This window comes from Alternaria atra (assembly GCF_907166805.1).
Source record: "Alternaria atra isolate CS162 genome assembly, contig: 25, whole genome shotgun sequence".
Classification (NCBI taxonomy): domain Eukaryota; kingdom Fungi; phylum Ascomycota; class Dothideomycetes; order Pleosporales; family Pleosporaceae; genus Alternaria; species Alternaria atra.
Window position 1 is genome coordinate 4151623 of NW_025091323.1, and position 21380 is coordinate 4173002.

Genomic DNA, 21380 nt, shown 5'->3' on the forward strand with positions numbered 1-21380 from the left:
GCGGTAAGGCGCCCAGACTAACCGCATTGAGAGCGGATAATGAAGAAACAGTCAAGTGCCAATAAGTCAGGTCGTGGTTGGGAAGGGATGATAAAACTGTTCTAAACATGTGTCTTAAGAACAAAAATACTAAAGTCATCTACTACAACCAATAAGCATATCTAGCTAAGCGCACGCGTACAGATGATCCGTTCGCCCCGTTCTCGAACCTAGAATGGCGAGATCATGGTGCAACGGAGCAAGTCAAGGTAACACTGGGTATCTGTGTACTGTGTTTCTCGAAGCGACGAAGTGAGAAGATACAACATCCAAGAGTTATGAAGCGCAGGAACGCTGAAGGGAAATGGAAGAAACAAACACGCCCAACACAAGCCAGCTGGCCGACAAACCACATTACCACATCCTCCCTTTACCCTTACTACCAGCTGCTGGACTAAGCGGTGGGAAGGCGTCTTCAGCATCCTTCCGACTCTGCTCTTCAGCAAGACTTAACTGCATGGCAAACTCTAAATCTGACATCTCGCTCTCGTTGCTCGATCCAGCAGTGGCCTTGCCCTTCCCAGGGGTGTTGCCTTGAGAACGTGATGGCAGAGACCTTTTGCCTTTGGCATACTTGATCGGAATATCGAACGCGGGAGGTGACGTTGAGGCGGGTTCATACATGCCAGCGCCCGAGCTATCGTTGAGAGAAAGGCGGATGGCTTCAGCAATTTCGGCATCCAGTTCTTCATCGTCCTTGATGGCAGGTGGCGAAGGCTGAGCCCGGATACTCGGCTCTGGCGTTACAGTATCACTGCTGAAGGCACTGCTCTCTCGCTCAATGCGGCGCAATTCTTCCGCCTCCATAGTCTCTTGGGAAAGCATCGCGGCATATGCCAAAGCTTCGTCCTCGCTCAACAGCTCTGTACCAAAACGACCAGCCAAACGCTCGGCCTGCTTGTGACGCTCTTGCCTATCACGCTCTAACTCAGACTGCTCGTTGGCGATGTAGTTCTTCAAGTTGACTCTGCCCGTGCCAGCAAAGCGCTCTGTAGTGTTATTACTTCCACGCTCGGCTCGTCGAAGCCTACGTTTGCTGCTCCTGTACTGATCGGCGGCAGATGAGCTGTAACTCCAGAATCGAAGTTGGTTGCCAAGCGATACTGCGCCTCGCAAGACGGTGGGATCAGGATCCAGGCATACAGCACCAGCAGCAAACATGTTGATGCCGACTCCTTGGACGGAGGCTTGGGCCTGTACAAGTTGTCTACGGGCACGCGACGCATGCCGAGAGTGAAGTGTTGTGATAGGCGACATACTCGAGGCCAGTGGATCCCATGCTTGTACCAGACCATCGTTTCCACCAGCTACAAGATAAAGGGAGGTGACAGCCAAGCATGATATCTCTGGCGAATCAGTGTAGACGATCCGGACAGGATCGATGTTGTTTATATACTCGGACGAGCGCGATATGGGCGCCCGGACATCCCAAACTAGCACTACACCTGACTTGGTGCCAGCAGCTAGGAATCTTGCGCGCTGACCAGGAATGTCAGATGGAGATGCCGGCTGACTTGCAACAGACATGGGTGAAGCATAGGGCGAGGAAGCAGTGGAGGAGGTCGAGAAACCGAGCGCGGGGTCTTCAGACAGGGTTAAAGTGGCGAAAGTAGAAACGTCCAATGTAGTGGTAGTAAGTCGGGTGCTCTTAAAGCCGCCGAAAGTGAGTTTGGAACACCTCCACTCTTCGAATAGGCTTGCTCGATCCGGTGAACTTGCAGTCGACATATATGAAGAACTGCGCCCGCGAGGAGAAGTCCTTCCAGAATCTAGGATTCCCATGCCTGTGCCACCGAACAAAGATGTAGTCTGCACGGGCTGAGTCGTCAAAATGTGACTCGAGGGGCCAGTACTTTTTTCTTGGCCGTTAGTCTTACATCGGGTGAAGCGTTTGACGTCAGTGACATCTCCTTCTTCAAGCCCACATTCGAAGACGACCATGGCCTCTCCAGCATAATTGCCGTCATCGCCGGCAAAGTCGACCTCAAGTCTTCGACGCATATCCCATCCAAGGCAGGCCTTTCGGAAATGCTTCGGTTGCTTGCGGATGAATTGTTGTATTTCTTTTGTCTCCGCAATGATTTGATCCTTGCTTAAGCACATCCCATCCCATGATGTTCTGGGCGAATAGCTACCGTCAACATCGGCGTCGCTGTACGGATCTGGCCTTGCAGTACGTCGGCTAGGCTCTACCAGATTCCAGTAGACACTGCGACCAGTGAGCCAGCCCAGATATTCCGAGTACTGCTCAATGTCGCCCTTGGGAGCCTGGCTGCGGATTGGGAACTTGGTTAGATAGAAAATCTCGCCAAGAGCATTCAGAGCGACCGCCCAGATGCGGTTCTGGGCATAGCGCTTAGCTGAGTATTGCTCATCCACGGCGATAGCGATGATGGGTACGCCTGGACTAAGAACCCAGCGCGCAGTCAACTCGCCACGCTGTACACGAGATGAACGAAGACCATCTGTGCCAATGCTACAGGCGCTGACGACACCAGCTGCAGAGCCCATCATCATTCCGATCAAACCTTCCGAGAGCGTTGGGATTGTGCTCGACTTGGCGATCCAAACGCTGCAGATGGCGCCGCCATCGATGCCTAGCTTTGGTATACCAGCCTCTGGCAAAGTGAAGTCGCTGGGTTCAGCTATGAAGCGACCACGCATTTCCTCGAGGGAACGGTAGTAACACGAGCCTTCTGGACAGCCCTGGCCGTAGATCATGCCATACGGCTGCGATATGTCCATTACATTGGGCCGCCCGACGACCTCCCCCGAGCCTAATCCCCACTCGGCGACACCAGGAAAGCGTTCTGAAAATTGACCGTAAAAGTGGGGGTCGCTCTGTCCCCATGGATCGACCTTGCCAGTCATTGGATCGCTGCTGGTTACCATACCGATATCGTCTGCACCATGAATGAAGCGCGGCATCTTCTTATTCAGACCAGACCCAAACGTGGCCTGTAGGTGATTGATAATGGTATACGTCTTGGCATCATAGGTTATCATTGGGGTGACTGTCTGCATCTGAGCGGCGCGGGACGGGGTTGAAGGAACTTGCACAGGCTTGCCCCTAACTAGCGACCGCAGCAGTCTGGTACGCAGAATGTACTCGCTCCTCCACGAAGCCAATGCTGTGAGCCTAGTGAAGCGTCTCTTTTCTGACCGCACGACTAAGCCATTGCCCTCGAGCGCTGAACGGAATGCGGCATCTTCGAGCGAATGCGGGCCAGGAAAATAGCGACCAAAGGCCACCTGCCAGGCGTGTGGGGTAGTGACTACATCGTGGAAGCGGCGAGAGACAAGGGAAACGGCGGCAAGGTCGTTTGGCGACAGGTGGGCAATAGCGTGGATCAAGACCTCTACGCAAGGTCAGCTCATATTCAGGTGTTCACATATTGCCAGTCTTTGAGGCATTTGTACACACCATTGGGCAGCTTCGTGATAGGAGAATTCTTATCGCTAGGCTTCTTGTTGCTCTTGATAATCTCGAAGAGGGGCCCATCAGCAGGCTTTCGCGGTGAAGTCTTCAGCGCATTCTCATATTCAGTAATCTTATCCCTCGGTGGCAGTGAGGGAGACGCGTTGCGCTTCAGTCCGTCTGACTCCACAGCGTCGACGGTTCCGTTGCTGGCCTCGTCTGAACGCGTCGCATCGCATGTGCGTCTATCCGATGGTGGCCCAGGCTCTTCCCACAGCTCACCGGAGTGAGGCTGCAGAGAGTCCTGCAAGTCATCGCTACGGCGCTGTCCATGCTGGGAGACGGTGGCGGTGTCGGGAAAGGTCTGTTGGTGGGAAACGTTTTGTAATACGTTTGTAGGCTCTGGCTGCATAAAATTGTGGGAAGGGTTCGTGGATGAGGGCAGTCGACCGAGCTTATTGGCAGTGCTCAGTCAAGGTGAATGGATGCGTGCGCGAGGATGTATGGCTTCGTGGTGTTGGTGTGAGGACGGATTTCGGAGGGCGAAGTTGATGACTCGGTCTACGGTTGCCAAGATAAGAAATGTGAGTGATTGATATGACGATCGCCACTCCCAGACGGAAGCTGCGAACGTGGGGTAGCAACAGAGATGGCACTGGCAAATCGCATCAACAGACCCACTATTACTTGCGCATTTAGCACTCAGAAACGTCACGAGTACCGTTTAGTATCTCACTATAGTTGGCGCATTCCGATAAGTTCCGAAGCAACTGACCATCATATACAGAATCATACATACATACATGCAAACAAGAGCAAAACGCCAGCCCGTGTGCAAACAATCATACTCAAGGCACATACAGCCGTGAGTATGCAGCCACATTCGTCCTGCAGCATACACACGCAGTATAGTTCTTCGAAGCCAACCCCACTCGACAATCATCGCACAAGCTCAAGCATCCACACGGCCATACCAGTACTGTTCTTGGTGACATTTGGCAAACTACGCACTGTGGTCCCTCCGAGCCCATACCTTCTGCTCCCGTGTCCCAGCTGCCAGCATTGCTCGCGCCCTGCGGTACAGTTGCGCTCCGACGACTGAGAATAAGATCTTCCAGAAGCTGCTCCTCTTCTTCTGGAGACATGTGGACGCTATCGCCCATTTTGTAGCGCGATGTTGTCAGGATCTTGGTTTCTTCGCGCTCAAGAGCCCTGCGATACTGCGAGCGTGTCATGATATTCGAGCTCTGAAGGTGCCGTGACAGCAGCTTGGCCTCCTCCCGATCCTCTCTAGTCTTTGGATCTAGGAGTTGAGAAAGACGGGAGAAATCCATTGTGTCGTCCGCTAAAGGTGTTTCTTCCCGGCTCCGCTGGTATGTGGCATACGTAGGTGTCCTTTGTCCATCGTCCATGTCTGACCATTCGTCGTTGTCTGTTGTCGTAGCATATGATACTACGCTAGTAGTGTCGTCGTCTTGCGGAACAACATAGTCCCTGCTGTTATCAACCTCGTTCCAGAGACTGCCGTTGCGCCACCAAGAATACAGGTAGTCATTGAGACGATCTTCAGAGTCCTCAGCATCTGGTTCGGAGTGAAAGCCACTCTGTCGAAGTCTCTCCTTCGCGAACAACTCAACGTCGAATTCTCGATCCTGACGGACTCGAGTCCGGTCATCCATGGTAAGCCATGACTCTTTTGACGACATTGTTTGGTTCTGGTATCGCCCTGTGCCGGCTGCTGAAGTATACATCTTGTCATCATCATCATCAATATGGAGCCCCACAGTACGTCGTAGCCATCTAGGCCGGTAGCTAATTCCCATTTTTGTCAAAGCCCAGTCCGTAATCCTTGCAAGGCTAAGGATGATCAACTTCGATATACGGAAGAAGAATTGGTACGTTTGGAGATAGCGACTGCGCTGCTGAAGGGCGGGGTCATTCTGTCCTATAGCATTAGAAGAATCTGTGGAGGTAACACCTCGCGTCTTGCGTTCTTTTGCATAGCCTGACGATGATGTATCCGTTCTAACATCACTAAGCTCATCAACTACCTCAATCCCATGCGCGAATGTATCGTTCCTGAGCTCGGATGGGATGCCGGTGATCGTCTCCCGAGTTTTCCTCCGTCGAGCGAGCAGTTCCTGTAATCTCTGTTTTTCAAGCCATGTCATTGCGTGAACATTGACCTTGGTTCCCTCATTGAGGAACACGGCTTCACTAGCCGAGGTTAGAATGACGTAGCCTACTTTGAGTATCGTGGTGTAAAAGTCTTCATGCCAGTTAATCGTTAACGGCGTAATCGAGGATAGATGAATGTTGGCATGTAAATTACCATATGCCAATGAGAATCTTTCTCTCAATGATAAATTTTCGGTGTGTCCTGCAGGCGGGGATAATACGGTGACAAGGAAAGCCAATACGTATATTAGTGCGCATACTGCGATCCCCACAAGTATCAGCAGGTGTGGAATGAACCCGATGATACATACTGTGGGAAACCTCAAGATGCCCACATAGTGGTCTGGATCAGTGACCATCCTGGTGAGACGGATACAACTCCAGGCGAAAGCTGACATGTATGCTAGCCCACACATGGTAGTCGTCACTAATCGCCATCTCGAGCGCACCCCAGCAATTGCTAACAAGTTGCTTATGAAGTGGCTTACACTAGAAATGAGGGATATTAATAACACTTCCGGCGGTACATTGGCCATCTTGGAAAGCTTCGACCTGGGAATCATGAGGGAGGTGCCGTCTGGGGTGAAGACAGACTTTGGTTTGAAGAAGCGTGTTGAATCGACCGCCAGCGGTTTGGTTACCACAGCCTCTGCCTCTGCAAATGCGAGCGAATGTTCAAAAATGGTCATTCCGACTTCCTGAATCGGGCGTCTTCCTTGCAGGGCGCAGGCTAGGGTATCGACAAACTGACCGAACCCTAGGGTCACGAACATGGGCCATAGAAGCGCTAGTGACCCAGAGGGTCGTGTGGTGGATGGATCCACGGGTAGCATGTTTGCAGCTCGGCACGATTCCTCGGTAGTCTCCCAGAAGAGCATTGCCGATGCGACTTGCCACAGATAACCGCCTTCGCCGCCGAAGTCTGTGTCCAGCTGCCGTCCGTTTGCTCCGTATTGCATATTGGACCAACCTGGGGATGTTTGGCATCGTATGGCTCGTAGGATGCCATGGGTTTGATAGAGGAACAGGATTAGGGGCATGATGTAAAGGGCGAAACGAAGGTAAAGGCGGTCGAAAGAGAGTGGAACGCGGCTGTTTCCATAGAAATGAGTCCTATTGAGGATGATTGCCTGTGAACATAGATTTAGTAAGAGGAGACCGATGTAGAGTGGGAGAGTCCAAGCTTACAATGGCGAAGGTTGCAATGGCCCATTTGGAAGTTATGTAGCTGAACCAGGCGGCTACATTCCTCAAGGCTTGCCATACAGTCATATCGCCCTCAAGCGTAGCCGCCGAAGAAGCCGCAGCAGCAATGGATTCCTGTACAAAGCCTGGGGTCGTAGTTGTCATGGTGCTGTTAGTCAGGTTGGCTGTTGGTTCCGCAATAACGCTCCCACCCGAGCGCATCATATCGCCAAGAGAACTGGCTTTAGAGAACAGGCGCGGTAGTGCCATGAGCAAGTCCGCTGGCGACGGCAAGAAAGAAGTCGCGTTGGCAAACGCGCCTGGCGTCTCCATTGCTGTCGATTGCGGATATCCGAGGATAACCAGAACGATTTAGAAGGCTGAGGGGATTAGATAGTTACTCGACTAGAAACATGGTAACTGTCGGTGTTGACACGGTCCGTGGTAACAGCTGTGTTAAGCGTCGTGTAAATGCGCGAAGACGGATGGATAGCTAGGTCCGCAAGTTGGCCGTGTGAAGCGTGGGGATGACGCGACCCGAGCGGGCGGGCTGCAGCTACATGGGTAAACTCCCGCTCTATCTCCGAAGTGAACCCATACTAGACACACAAGTCCACCTCATGCAAGGAAAACCTCAATAGGTGTACCTTAGTCTTCTATTACCTTGCAGCCTACAACAGTTTATAATGGAAGAACTCTAAATTGTTATCATTATTGTAGACTTCCAGCTAGTATATTAACATAAATAATACCTATATTAGTACAGGTGTAGGCTGCAAAGTAACAGAAAACTGAGGTACACCTGTTCAGGTTGTATCATGGATGGGGTGCTTGTCTGATACGTTGCAACGGCTCGAGCATCGATAGTTCACCCGAATTCTCATATAATGCACACTAGAGTGACCACATATTGCATTTCCAAGTGCTCTATATTCCAACGCCATTGATGCTAGGGTATGTTACAATCATATACACTCCACCGCAGCTTTCATCTATGCCGTCTTGGGCTTCTTTGTTCCGTACTTGGACCGCGAGGTGATTCTGCTACCAACACCACCCTACGAGTAGTTAGCGTCGTCTTTCTCGTTGACATTGACAGCTGCACGACTTACCAAATCCAACGCTCCTCTTACCAAATGGTATTTCACACCTGGACAATCTTGCGCTCGTCCACCCCGTACCATGACAACTGAATGCTGCTGTACGTTGTGCCCTAAACACGAGTTAGTCTTTTCGTCGGCCCATAATCCTACACCTCCATGCCATACCTTCTCCCGGAATATAGGCCGTGATCACTTTGCCCGTACTCAGTCTGACCCTCGCAATCTTCCTCTCGCCCGAGTTTGGTTTCTTCGGCTTTGTTGTTCCCACTTTCAAACACACGCCCTTGAGCTCCGGCCTATCCCTCAATTGTGGTGATCGCAGCTTTCGTGCCTTTTGTGCTATCCGTCCTTGTCGCAGGACTTGTATCAATGTGCATTTGTTTGCGCGCGATGCTGGTGTTCGGCCGACTGGGAAAGCCGGGGTGCTGTTCTGGAAAGCGGTGGCGGCGATGGAAGGCCGTATCGATCGCGCCGGGGCGAATGAGGCTGCAGAGAGGACCGAGGGTCGTGCAAGACGTCGGAAGAATGTGAGAGACATGGTGGGCGCTGTGGTGTGGCTTGAGATGTTGGCGATGGACAAAAGTTCGATTGCACAGGTACGGCGGTGGCTGACTCAGCTAATATTCCCAGTTGAATCGCGTCTGTCTCAGCCAGAGGTACCTCGAACACCAATCTTACGGTTCGCGCCAGAGATGACCTCAATTATAATACTGTGTTATCTAACTACGTCACAATCCGGCAACTTGATTTGAATTGAAAATATCACGGGGTTGTGGACACTTCGACCTTTTGAACACTTTTTTTGACCGTACTGCGACAAAGAACAAGTACCTCGCATTCGTGCAGGCAGGCTCGGGAGCAGACATAGGTTCCAGCTGATGCACCCAACCCTCTGATGTACCCAGGTTGCGTCCCCGACAAACCAACGCATGAATCGACTCGAGGTAGGAAGGAGGGCACATGGAAAGAACAAGCAGGGAAATGAAATGGCAACGATGATAGCATACTAAAAATGACAATTTAGGTATAGGAATCAGTCAGGAACATCAAATATCTCTTCACGAAGAAGAAGCTTATGGGAGTATCGAGCACTACAATCAAGTCTCTACCATTATCATTTTGTGCACGAGCTACATTACAACCTGTTGTAATATTCCCACGCCTCTCTAGTATGGCTTCTTGGGGTCTTCTAGACAGTGAAAGCCTTACTTCAAGCGAGCACGTCAGTGTCACGCGTCTCCCGCCACTTCTCATGGCGGCTTTGGTGACCAGGAACGCAACCGTACACAGTGTATTCAGCGATGACCTCCAAATGTAACGCTGTGCAAAGATAGCGGTAGGAGCCAAGATTAAGAGCCTATTTAGAGGAAGTAATCCGGGGTCCTTCGTGAGACCATAGGTTCGCCAGCGCGCGGGCAAGGATCGAATTGCAAGCTGTGGCATGTGTTAGAGGAAGGCGATGATGCGCAGTAAGGATGAAGACTTACAAGGTATACTTCAGATGCTCATCAATCTCCATGATGGCGGCCTGGTTACCGCATCTGTAGCAATAGTTTGGTGCTGTAAAATGTTAGTCGTGCAATCAGCGCCAGAACGGGGGGTAGCTTACCCGAGAATATGGTCACGACATTCCTATCTTGCGACCAATTGTACCCCTCCATGACTAGCTGATGAGCACGTGCCACTAGCGTCAAGCCGTTGTTGTGGTTGAAGGCCTCTGAAATATCCTGACCGAACGTGTATCCTGCACCACGGGGTGAGATTCCCCAGCCACACCTGTCATCTGGGTCGGACCAGAGCAGGTCACACATTGGTCCCTCGTGAGGCACCTCTTGTATGCGATCGAGCGCCCTGATGTTGTCAAGCGTGTCAATGCTAGGCGAGAGACCACCGTGCAGACAGAAGATCTGGTTGTCGATCAAGGCAGTGAGCGGCAGGTAGTCGAAAAGGTCTGTAAAGTATTTCCAAACATTGGCGTTGCCGTACTTGCGGAGACACTCGTCGTAAAAGCCGTATACTTGAGTGATTTGACGGGACTCGTGGTTGCCACGAAGGATGGTGATGCGCTGGGGGTATCGAATCTTGAGTGCGACCAGAAGGGTCACGGTCTCGACGGAGAAATAGCCTCGGTCGACGTAGTCGCCTGTCGATGTCAGTATGAGTGAATGCGGCTAAAGCAGGTAACGTACCCATGAAGAGATAGTTTGTGTCCGGGTTGGGCCCACCGATCTTGAACAACTCCATCAGGTCATGGAACTGGCCATGTATATCACCGCAGACTGTGACGGGGCATTTCTGTACTAAAGTGAGCGGATATCGGAGTCGCAGTAGAGATGGTTCGTACCACTGGCTGTACGTTGGACTCGTCCTGAAGTACCTCGCGGGCCTGTAGCACAATGCTTGTCAGAAGGTGCAATTTGGGCAGTTTTCTGCGCGAGGCAACGTCGCATACCTTGTCGCATAGTCTCTGTACGTCGCTCTCGGCCAACTGCTTGCAGCTCATGAGGCTCTCAATCCAGCCATCCAGCGTGGGGATTGTGGTCGGCTCAGACGTAGGGGCAGACGACAGCTGCATGGGCTCCGGCATCTTGACATCCTCCATGTTGGTATCCATGGTTGCGGGGCTGCGGGATCGTTGTAGGTGGGGTGGTCGATCGGTTGTTGTGATGTAGAGCTGTCGAGGGGTTCTTGCCCTTCAAACTCGGCCAATGACGTGCAGAAGACGCGAATGGACGCGGTAGGCGATAGCGACTTGAAATCTGGGGATAATTGGGATCAGAGACTGTATGGCGTACAAGGGGATATCAAAGGCGGCAGCAGGGTCTATGACAGGAATATGGGGAGAATCAACACCACGCACCGCAGGCACATACGACCTTGGAAGCGTTGGCCGCCATGGAGGAATGTTTATCCGCGCCGGATACCAAAAGCCGCAGAGGATTTAGCGCGAACTGCCGCCGAAGTCTGTGCGCGGGCGCTACTGCGGGCAGCTTTGTGCGGCAGCCGCGACCCTCGTCCTTTCTCCACTCTACACTCTATTGTCACTATTGCGCATCGCAACCACCAACGCGACAAGTAATAGCAGCAATGCCCACAAAACGCGCATATAGCGCCTACCTCTCCAGCATGCCTGCGGATGTGCCAGTGGTCACTGCCAATGGCTTCGGCGCTCCACAACTGCAGGTAAGTGCTCGCTGTAGGTATTGACTGGAATGAAGCTCACAACAACGGCAGTCGCAGCACCCTACGCCTTCCTCTGTACCGTATATGCATGTTCCCGGTGGATGGCCGCAGGAATACGCCAATGCCGCCGAAGAAGTCATATCTCCGCGCGCTTCTCTATTCAGTACGCTCGGCAAGTGGGCTGCGACCGTCAGCGTTGTCAACCTGCTCTCACTCCCGGTGCGCCTCGCAGAACGATACCTTCGCCAGCAGACTATCAAAGCGATCCCGATCATCTCTTCGACTGGCTCCAGCAAGAAGCGCTTCGTTGCCGCAGGCGTGGCAGATGAAGAGGACTCGACACCCTCACCTTCAGTGCGCGCGCGCGCAAACCAGACGCGTCGCGAGAATCAAAGGCAGGCGCGCGCATCACAGTCGTGGAACTCCAGCCTAGGCCCTGGTCATTTCCGCGACTCACCGATTCAATATACGTCACCACCAGCGAATACACAAGATTGCGCCGAGTTGGAGACTACATCCACATATGGCAACAACTCCGACGACGCAAACACATTTATCGACGTCGATGTCGACTTCTCCTTTGACAACATCCTCACCTCAACCCCGCCGCGCAATTCCCAAACAGGTTCTCCCATAAATGTATCCTTGGAATTCCCTCAGATCGATTCACTAGCGAGCTCGACTCCCCCGTCATACGAATACGAATCGCCTGTTTGCGACAACGCAGCTCCGGCATGGCTCTTTTCGCAGCATCAGTCCCCTGCTGTACATGCCTCTCCAGATTTTGCATCGCCATCAGTGCTAGGATCCGCAAACTCAATCTTCAACTCAAGCCGCAATGGCCAGCGTGCTTTCAAGCTTCCCTCGGTTACACCTATGCGACGTCAGCTGTTGAAAAGACAGCTTGGTAATGATGTCAAACGCAGACAGGCCGCGCTTCTGACGGAGTCTACGGAGCAAGGTTCCACCGAGACCGAGCCAGCTAAAACCAATCCCACCGAGGCAGTCAACCAAGACCCCTCTAACTCCACAGATACTTTGTCATACGCACCTCCTATCCACGAGCCACACACACACCAACTCTACAACTCTCCATCGGTACCACAATCAGAGACCGATGGCTCGCTGATGAAACTTGACTTTGAGCCTGAAGCCCCTGAGTTCGAATACGAAAACGATTTGTCGTTCCTTCTTGATGCACCGACTTCGCCACGAAGGAAGGGAGTACGATGGGAAAAGGATGCTAAATGCAAACCTTTCTACTTTGATGAGAAAGTCAGCGAAATGCTCGATTCCACACTAGAGACGATTACCTCCAGTCCGATCAGGGACTACTACGATGTGTTCCAGAACAACAATCGCGGCGCATCAGACGGCAGTCGGGCAGCATCTTCTCCTAGCTCTTCAGCAGCTAGTAGCCCGAGGATTACGCTATTCGATTTCCCTGCCAAGGATGGTGGTTGGCGCGGTGTCTCCGTGGATGCTTTCAACTCTCCAGATGAATCGCTCGAGGAATCTCAGCTTTCACTAGAGCTTTTCGAGGATCTTCAGAGAGACATGCAGAGAAAGCTTGCCTTGGCGCCACCACCTCCGCCACAGAAGCCACTGATTGCACCACTCTCTCCTGAAGAAGAAAAGATACTGCAAGATGCTGCACTGAAGACTAACCACGGCCGCAACGCAAGTCAATGGGTCATCGAGGAGAAGCTCTATGCTCGAGACTTTGCGACCCTGTTGCCTCGAGTGTTCAATGGGGATCCAAGGGCATGGTTGAACGACAACATTGTCAACGAATATCTTTCCATTCTTGTCGCCGCAAAGAAGAAGGAACTGGGCTTTGTACATAAACGTAACGGCCCGGCACCTGCACTTCACGCTTTCTCTTCCTTTTGGTACCAAACCGCCGATACGTCGCGCTGGACAAACAGGTTCCAGCTCAAAGGCAAACAATACCTAGATGCTCAGCTTATCCTCTATCCCATCTGTGACAAGGGACATTGGCGTCTGCTAGCTGTCTATCCCCAGGACCGCTCTATGGAATACTTCGACTCCATGGGCCTTGACGGACAAAAGTATATCGACAAACTGATGGAATACCTTAAGCAGGAGCTCGGTGAACACTTCATCCCCGAGGAATGGGACAAAGACAACATTCAACGGAGCGAACAACAACTGAATGGAAGCGACTGCGGTGTTTTCACCCTCATGAACGCTTTGATCCTCATTCGTGGTGACGATCCCAAGCGTGTCCTTGCTACCAATGGCATGGATGACGCGCGTAAGCGTATCGCAGCTACTCTGCTGGCCCGACAGCCTACTACCGAGCTGGAATGAGCAAGTTCTCCGCCACTCGAAGACACGAATTTTGCTTTTTGTTTTGCGTTGCATGGATTGGGCTGGGAATGTTCGTTTTTTTTATTTTGGATTGTTTTACGGCGCATAGCATGGAGTTCGGTCACTTCAGACGATTACGACGTTGATACCCCATGATACCCATCGCCACATTGGCATAAATGCATAGTTAGGAGGCTTGTTCTTGTTTTTCCTTTTGACATGTAAACATGATCCCTAAAGGTATTCTCTGGGATATGCCTTTGCAGAAACTTTTAGCCCACCAACCACGCACCCTCCTAGGTGTGTCTATAGTTTTTGTACAGCTTGCTCCAAATCCATGTCTTTGCCAAGGGTGAAGTAATTTGTAGAATTTCTATACGCTACCTTCCCATACTCTACGCAGCAACCTTAACGGTAAGCTTACCAAAGTGCTTCTGTTCCCACATGTATTGGTACGCCTCCTTGAGTTCCTTGAGCTCAAATACCTTCTCGTCGACAACGGGATGGATGTCATTGGCCTCAATTGCCCTGCACATATCCTCCATCTGCAGTCTGGAACCGACCAAGATACCACGTACAGTGCAGATGTTGTTCAAGCAATCGAGGAAAGTAGGCTGTTCCTTTCCGCCGCCGCCAATGAAACCAATGATGCTAATGACTCCATCGATGGCAATGGCCTTGAGAGATTGCGCCATTGTAGCGGGGCCGCCGACTTCGACAACGTGCTGTACACCTGCGCCGTTGGGTGTATGCTTCGCGGCTTCTTCGCCCCAATTGGGTGTCTCCTTGTAGTTGATGACATGGTCGGCACCGTATTTCTTTAGAAGCTCAGCTTTCTTTGCGGAACTTGTTGTAGCAATCACGCGGGCGCCGGCCGCCTTTGCGAATTGTAGAGCGAAGATGGATACACCGCCGGTGCCTTGTGTGAGGACTGTGTCACCAGGCTTAAGAGCGCGCGACTCCAAACCATAGAGAGCGTTCCAAGCTGTGAGGGCGGCGCAGGACAGTGTTGAGGCTTCGAGCATGTTTAGGTTGGAGGGGGCGTGGACGAGACCAGCTTCATCGAAAACGCCATATTCTCTAAGGGTGCCGTCAAGGGCGCCTCCCAGACCGGTGGCGAGAGATTGTCCGTCAAGGGAGCCGGCAATGTGACCTTGGTTGAAAAGAGTGACAACCTTGTCTGGAGGATGTTAGGAGGCTATATGGATCGGTAAGGTATGCACAGGAATACGAACCTCCAGGCTTGAAGCGCGTGACATGCTTGCCGACCGATTCTACAGTACCAGCGCCGTCTGAACCGGGAATGATGTTGTCCTTCATGGGGAAGGGGTATTTGCCCATGGGGATGATAAGGTCGCGGTAGTTAAGTGACGCAGCGTGAACTGTCAATTGATCAGTAATTGCTACGGATAGCTGTTCGATGGGTTGTACACACCCTTGATCAGAACGTCTTTGTCGCCAACCTCAGGTACCTTAGCTTGCTCATTGAACTTGAGAGATTCGAAGCCATCCTTGCCTTGGACGCTCCAGGCCTTTGTCGTTGATGGTGCCATATTATGGGTTATTTTTGTGTGTATTAGGGTAATTTGGTGAGGAGAGGAGTTTGGTGGTATATCAATTGAAGCTCTCAGGAGATCTTCGAAGCTTTATGACGTCTCCGCCATGAGGGTGCCTGCTCCTTATGTACTGCCATGTGCATGTGGGGTCGTCGAAGGTCCGAATAGTGACGCAAGAACCACAGAAGCTAGCTTAACTTAACGTCACCTCTCCTAGCTCCCTGTAAACTGCGGCTATCCTAGATCATTAGCTTGGTATGTAGGTGGCGATTAGCCTGGTCGCATGGGGAAGACCCAATAGCGGCTTGAATGTCATGGTTTTGCTGGTGAACTGCCGGTCTAGAAGACGGATCCATCAGGACGGCAGACCGCTGCTCTGTCTGCTTTGCCGGAAATCGCTCGGATCTTCGGTGAATGTTCAGTTTAGAGAATGGAACAGCGTTCAAACATGGCAGATGTCGGCAAAGCTCAGTACTCGAAGCCGCATTTGTAAGCTTGAAGCAGTTGGGGTGGGTCTGCCGGTAAAGAAACGCGAGGGTGTCGCGTGGTTTCGCGCCTATTCGTGCCCCGCTCTGTCTTCCACTGCCTTCTATGCGCGACAGGTCCCTTAGTGAACAGGCAACCGACGGGGTAACTATGCTTACTTGATTACATGGGCATTCGAATCTGCTGCGACACAGTCAACGGGTGACGAGAAGCTATCTTAGTATACTACGGCTTGCATCCATGGCTGCACTCACGCCCGGCGTGCCACGCATGACAGACTTGTATCTTCTGAGTGGTACCTTTCATGTACTTAGGGGTGTTCACTAGGTCTTACGATGTGCTCGCAGTCACGGACAGCAGACCTAATGCTTTAAGGTAGGTCTTGCTGTTAAGTGGTGCGACTGAAGGAACGCGAGCTTCTGCGTAGATACCGTATGGCCTCCAGTCACAAAGAAATTGTGGTATTGGAGCTGGCAGGGTGTCTAAATAGTGCTAGGGCGATGCCTGCGCGCTGTTGTAGGCGTCAAGCGGTGTTAAGGTGCGGTCTAATGTTGATTGAGCGATATTTCAATGCTCAAAACCTACTTCGGCACGCAGCGGTATTCAGCTTCATGGCGCAGCTTGGCAACATTAACAGCCTCATTCAGCTAAAGCCCGAATACCCTCCAACGCACATAGTTATCAGGAACTGCACTATCGACCCGATAAGGCGCGTCGAAACAGTGAAACGCTTCAGCTACCAAGTGTCTTCAGCTCCAAGCCATCCATCTGCAGTAGCGCTTAGTGCGTCAATTGCCTACCAATAGCCAGTCCTTCCTGCGCTTCGCGCTACCACAGCGTTGTTCTCCGGAACAGACTACATCTAGCGGGGCCATGTTGAAGCAACCGGGGATACGTTCTGAGCGCCGTCTCGTTTCCGTTGCAATCTTCCCCAAGAAACGTGTATGCGATAATGTGCGCTCTCATGTAGTCTTTCAGCAGCTCTCTTCTTGTTGAGATGTTGCATACACCACTACATCGCATGTGTAACCTCTCCGCTGGATGCTAGCATTGTGGTGTTGTTACCGATGACTGTGCGGCAGTCTTCCAGATCCCCAGAATCGCAACTACGATGACCTCTCGAGGGCCTCGGCCGCCGTACTCCTCACGGGACGTTTCCCCGGAATCGCATCCCGAACCCTACGATCCGTTTCGTTCAGAATCCGATCCTATCGAGCTCGCCTATCTATCTCAGTGGTCACCAGATGCGACCGAGACACACGGTGCACGCGGACGATCTCAGGGCCAGCCCCAGGATGGGGTTACGAAAGATGAGTTGCGGCCGGGAGCATACTTTGGCCTATCACATGACGATAGCCGATATGAGCCCGTTCGTGAGCGAAACCTGGGTCAGGCTATCACCACGAATCGTTCCGAAATCCAGCTAATTTCCTAACAGTACGTTCTTCTGTTGTATACATTAGGCGAGGCAGGAGGATACATCAACTATATCTAACACTCTGCTGCTTACGGAGGCAGTTCTGAGCCTGCGTTTAATATTCTCCTACTTGTGAAGGAGGCAACAGTATTGTTCGTGCTGACACCTAAACAGAGTCCTGGTTTCTCCGTACACTCGACGAGAGAGTCGACGTACACCTCCACCTCGCTATATCATAGAAAGACCGTGGATGCGGACACACAAGCTCTGGTCGATCGGAGATCTGGCCAATTGGCGCAATGGCACATATATTGGGCTACTCCAGCACTCATCGTAGCGTTGTTCCTGGCTGGGCTCGCGGCAGCAGTGGGCCACCACTTGTTCTATATGCATCTTGACGGGCAGCCGGCTACCGAGCAACTGAAGATGGTAAGATACGGTACTGCCTTGGCCTTCTTCGTGAAAAGCACACTTGTTGGGACTGTCATCATGTGTAATCGACAGCGAATATGGTACACATTTCGGCGAAAGGCGATGACGATCAACGGAATCGATGGCCTCTTCTCTGCAACAGAAGACCCAACTCAATTCTTCCTAAACTGGGAAATGATCAGGAACGGCAAGCTTGCGACGTTGATGGCCGCCTGCACTTGGGTACGCCCCCAATTCCTCCACAAAATGTTTGTGCTGACTCTGAAGTTACTACCACTCGCATCCGTTCTATCCCCAGCTTCGCTCACATCCGAGCTCAGAACGTTCAATGATACTGCTACGTGCTCAGTGGCTACCCTAAACTTCACCCAGGAGTCTACATACGATTTCCGGGACATGAATAAGTTTTCGCTGAAGAGCTTGAACTTCTACAACACTACCGAGCCAGTCGAAGAAGAGAAACGAGAGTACAGAGAAGGGGCCAGAGCAGCAGCAAAAGCAGGGAGTTATTTCGATTACTATGATCAACCGTCGAAGAACGCCCGCCGCTTGGCATTTAGTAGTGTGTACATGCAGAAGCCACAGCCTCGGGAGAATGCGTCTTCAGCTTTTTGTGGAACCGGTTGGAATTGCAGTAGGTGTCTCTGTACGAACTGCGTGTGAGGCTTATACTGACTTCGTATACCCACATTCAGCATATACGATAGATTTTATGGGACCCGGGTACAAATGCGATGACATTGACGACATCAATGGGTCTGACGCACCTTTCAGCTCAGCTACACTTGCACCAAATGGGAGCCTTGTATATTCTGCGGACGTCGATCAAGGTGATTATGGACATCAAGACCCAGAAGCAGATAAAAACGGGACATCTCTGGGTGTCTTGCAAAGTGAGCCTGATCTCTGGATCGGTTATGCCATCAACACGTCTGAACCCTACCCGGATGACCAGAAGAAATACAGAGCCAAATGGGGAAACATCCATGAGCCAAAGATATTCAAATGCGTTATGCAGTACACCAACTACACTTTCGATATGAACTTCAGTCCCAGGCAGTCCGCAACACGTCGAGAGCGAGTGTTCTTGCGCCCTGTTATTGACAAAGATTCCATTAAGCCCCAAGAGAATGTGGAAAAGTACAAGTTAACAGCTTCATATCATTCTATGGGCTCACTTTTACGTCACTTCCTCCGTGGCAAGATTGAACAACAAAAGATCCTAATCACCTACTCAGATCTGTCTGAAACGCGATTAGTCAACAGCAGCACTTCATATCCGTTGGTGGATCTGAAGACGGAGATCCAAGACTTTTTCGAAGATATGCTAATTACCCTTCTCAACGAGCCGAAACTGGTCATTGCCCAGACTCAAGAAGTACCTTGTCTGAAATCACGTACCATGATGGTGTACGTGTACTACAAACGATCCCTTTGGATCGGGTACACAATCGTCATCGCAGTCACTTTTACCTTCATGCTCGTCGGCGCATGGTCACTTCATGGGAATGGAGTAGCATCCGACGTACTCTTTTCCCGTATCATGGCCACAACCCGTAACCCTACCCTGGATCAGTTGAGCGTGGGGGCGTGTTTGGGTGGTGATCCTTTTCCTAAAGAGCTGACCAAGACAAAGTTACGCTTTGGCGTGCTTCTCGAGGATGATCCTAGGGAGGGACCTTTGGGCAAAGTCGAACATTGCTGCTTTGGCACTATAGGCGAGACCAAGGAAATTGTCAAGGGTGGCACGTATGCGGGGCTGAGAGAGTATCAAAAAGGCTCGTACAATTGAGCGCTTTATTAACAATCGAGTTATGCTTGAAATATAGCGTAGAAGGTCCTCGATGTTTTACCCGCAAATGATCGTTGTGTCGATAATAGAGCCTGGAGGTATACAATATCCTTTACCCTTTGTTTTTTTGCTTGAGAATGCATCGAGTACATGTTGCGTCAAGTTCAACATGCCTAATAACTTCAATCAAAGCGTAGCCACAAGGCAACAAATATGTATGCTGTATTCAATTCCCATACAATCACTCACTTGTCTTCTCCTAGACCAAGGACAAACAAACCAGGGTGTTGGTGTTTCGACATCAAGCTCAGTTTCGATACATTCGAAAAGTTCGTCTTTTGAATCATATCATTGTTTCATTAGACAGGCCGTCGAGACCGGCCAACTGTGTTGGCAAATGTACAGCAAAGAGAATGTGACAGGAATTGGAAAGCCGAATAAACTACGACTGATTACCCATACCCAGACCCAAGAATTCGAATAATATAGGGTTACCTGCCACGGCTATATATGCAATACCTTCTCATAGTCAGTCATCGTCGTGAGGCTATTGACGGCGAGATACTTACCAGTGTACACAATCAGCTTCGTGACAACCTCAACATCATAGCGCACCCGTGGCGTCGTAAGCTTCATGAAAATCTCTCGCTTCTCATTCTCCTCCTCAGTCGGACTCTGTGTAAGCTTGTAGACCTCGCCTGCGACGTCTGTATCGCTCTCTGGGGGAGTGATTACATTCTTCTCCTTCAACTGTACGTCACCAGTGCCCATCATCTGCTCGTACGAATGTACACGGGACGCCATAGGTGTAGGTAGGAGACCTGCGCCAAGCAACAGCTCCCCCTTCTCGATGTTGGGTGTATCGAGAACAGCTGGACTGGGTGCCCACGCTGAGTCTTCAGGTACAGCACCATCCAGCGAATTGACGCTTTCTCTTCGTCGTCGGTTTCGGTAAGCAAGCGTTTCGTAAGCATCAGCGGCAGATTGTGGTCCGACAGAGACAGATCGCTTGCGTGGGTGAGCGAGGTTCTTGAGCATATGCGGTAACTCTGACGCAGGTGGAATCACGTTGTCGTCGTCAGCGAAAGGCTTGATGGACTTGTACTTGGAGGCATTCAGGAAGAAGGCGCGAGGCATATTCCAGCGAGCCTGCTCTAGAAGGCGAAAGATGGGTGGCAGTATGGTAAACAAGGCAGGCTTCATAGTCGCTCTCCAGACGAAGATGACCACAACACCAAGCAGAATGCGCATTGTCGCCTTCAGCAAACCCATCTCTTGCAAGTCGAATGGGACGGACGATGGATAAGCGTCTTTCAATGCGTAGCCAGTCTGGGCATAGTGCCATGCACCAAGATTGATGCCAATGACAACGCCAGAGAAGGACACGCTATCGTCGTAGCATGGACAGTCGTCGGCTGGCTCCGGGTGAATGCGGACTAAGACGCAGACGACCAAGGTTGCGATGAAGATGTCCATATAACTTCCACTGAAGACGAACGAGTCCATCCAGTCTCCACAGACAAGTTGGAAAGCTGTAATCAAGGCACCCATTATACTGCCAACCAGGACATCTAGAAACCCATGCATACCGCAATACAACCGCCCCGCGATGATGGAGAGAGCGTAGAAGTAGAACAGGGCCTGCAGACCCATGTTCCAATTGGAATTATCCTGTTCGGCCGACTGGCGCAACATGTATATGGCATAGAAGGCGACGGACACGGCATTGGCAGAGTGGGACGAGGGGAAGCCGTATTCGAGGGCCGCAGAGCCGGACATGGAGATACGAGCGAGTGGAGGCGACAAGGGCCTGGGCAGACAGAGCATGTCCTTCAAGAAACCAGTCCCGTACACACCGGCTGCAAGCATGAAGACAGTCCTGTGTACGTCAGACGTCGCACGATAGTGAAAGACAGCTCCTGACATACGCTCGACCGATGCTAGTGTATCCGCACCAGAACTGGATGGGCAGGAAGACCATGAAGAAGGTATGTGTGCCGAGGTTGGCGGTATAGGCAAAGTACGAGTCGAGTGCGGGCGAGCGCATCTTGTGCTGCATCAGGGCGAGCCATGGTGTTTCCCAGCGCACAATGGGTATGAGGCGGTTCCGCAGGGCATTCCGCCATGTGGGCAGTCGCTGGGCGTAGTGGTCGTGGCCCTTGTTCCCGGCATCTAATTTGGGCTCCTTGGTCTCTACGGTGTCGGTGGGCGCATCATGTCGCGGACTCATGGCAGCGGTCGCAGAAAGGGCGTGGGC

The 21380-nt window shown here is 51.6% G+C and overlaps 7 protein-coding genes across 7 annotated transcripts; 2 read left to right on the plus strand and 5 right to left on the minus strand.

Moving 5' to 3' along the window:
* Positions 1–393: 393 nt before the first annotated feature.
* Positions 394–7153, minus strand: ALTATR162_LOCUS6458 (uncharacterized protein; the record flags this gene model as incomplete). The annotated part of the gene is made up of 5 exons (XM_043314080.1): positions 394–3398; positions 3464–3821; positions 4432–5674; positions 6149–6765; positions 6824–7153. The coding sequence occupies 5 exons, from the start codon at positions 7151–7153 to the stop codon at positions 394–396; spliced, it is 5553 nt and encodes a 1850-aa protein (XP_043170015.1).
* Positions 7154–7812: 659 nt separating this feature from the next.
* ALTATR162_LOCUS6459 (uncharacterized protein) lies at positions 7813–8461 on the minus strand (the record flags this gene model as incomplete). The annotated part of the gene is made up of 3 exons (XM_043314081.1): positions 7813–7878; positions 7933–8033; positions 8089–8461. The coding sequence occupies 3 exons, from the start codon at positions 8459–8461 to the stop codon at positions 7813–7815; spliced, it is 540 nt and encodes a 179-aa protein (XP_043170016.1).
* Positions 8462–9284: 823 nt separating this feature from the next.
* Positions 9285–10537, minus strand: ALTATR162_LOCUS6460 (uncharacterized protein; the record flags this gene model as incomplete). Its single annotated transcript, XM_043314082.1, has 5 exons — positions 9285–9357; positions 9411–9483; positions 9533–10066; positions 10113–10218; positions 10268–10537. 5 exons carry the CDS (start codon positions 10535–10537, stop codon positions 9285–9287), a joined length of 1056 nt encoding a protein of 351 aa, XP_043170017.1.
* Positions 10538–11049: 512 nt separating this feature from the next.
* ALTATR162_LOCUS6461 (uncharacterized protein) lies at positions 11050–13440 on the plus strand (the record flags this gene model as incomplete). Its single annotated transcript, XM_043314083.1, has 2 exons — positions 11050–11106; positions 11158–13440. 2 exons carry the CDS (start codon positions 11050–11052, stop codon positions 13438–13440), a joined length of 2340 nt encoding a protein of 779 aa, XP_043170018.1.
* Positions 13441–13835: 395 nt separating this feature from the next.
* ALTATR162_LOCUS6462 (uncharacterized protein) lies at positions 13836–14993 on the minus strand (the record flags this gene model as incomplete). The annotated part of the gene is made up of 3 exons (XM_043314084.1): positions 13836–14620; positions 14676–14822; positions 14876–14993. 3 exons carry the CDS (start codon positions 14991–14993, stop codon positions 13836–13838), a joined length of 1050 nt encoding a protein of 349 aa, XP_043170019.1.
* Positions 14994–16593: 1600 nt separating this feature from the next.
* Positions 16594–19123, plus strand: ALTATR162_LOCUS6463 (uncharacterized protein; the record flags this gene model as incomplete). Its single annotated transcript, XM_043314085.1, has 4 exons — positions 16594–16855; positions 16906–16919; positions 17074–17965; positions 18027–19123. 4 exons carry the CDS (start codon positions 16594–16596, stop codon positions 19121–19123), a joined length of 2265 nt encoding a protein of 754 aa, XP_043170020.1.
* A 442-nt stretch (positions 19124–19565) lies between these two features.
* Positions 19566–21353, minus strand: ALTATR162_LOCUS6464 (uncharacterized protein; the record flags this gene model as incomplete). Its single annotated transcript, XM_043314086.1, has 3 exons — positions 19566–19642; positions 19693–21002; positions 21052–21353. 3 exons carry the CDS (start codon positions 21351–21353, stop codon positions 19566–19568), a joined length of 1689 nt encoding a protein of 562 aa, XP_043170021.1.
* Positions 21354–21380: the final 27 nt, after the last annotated feature.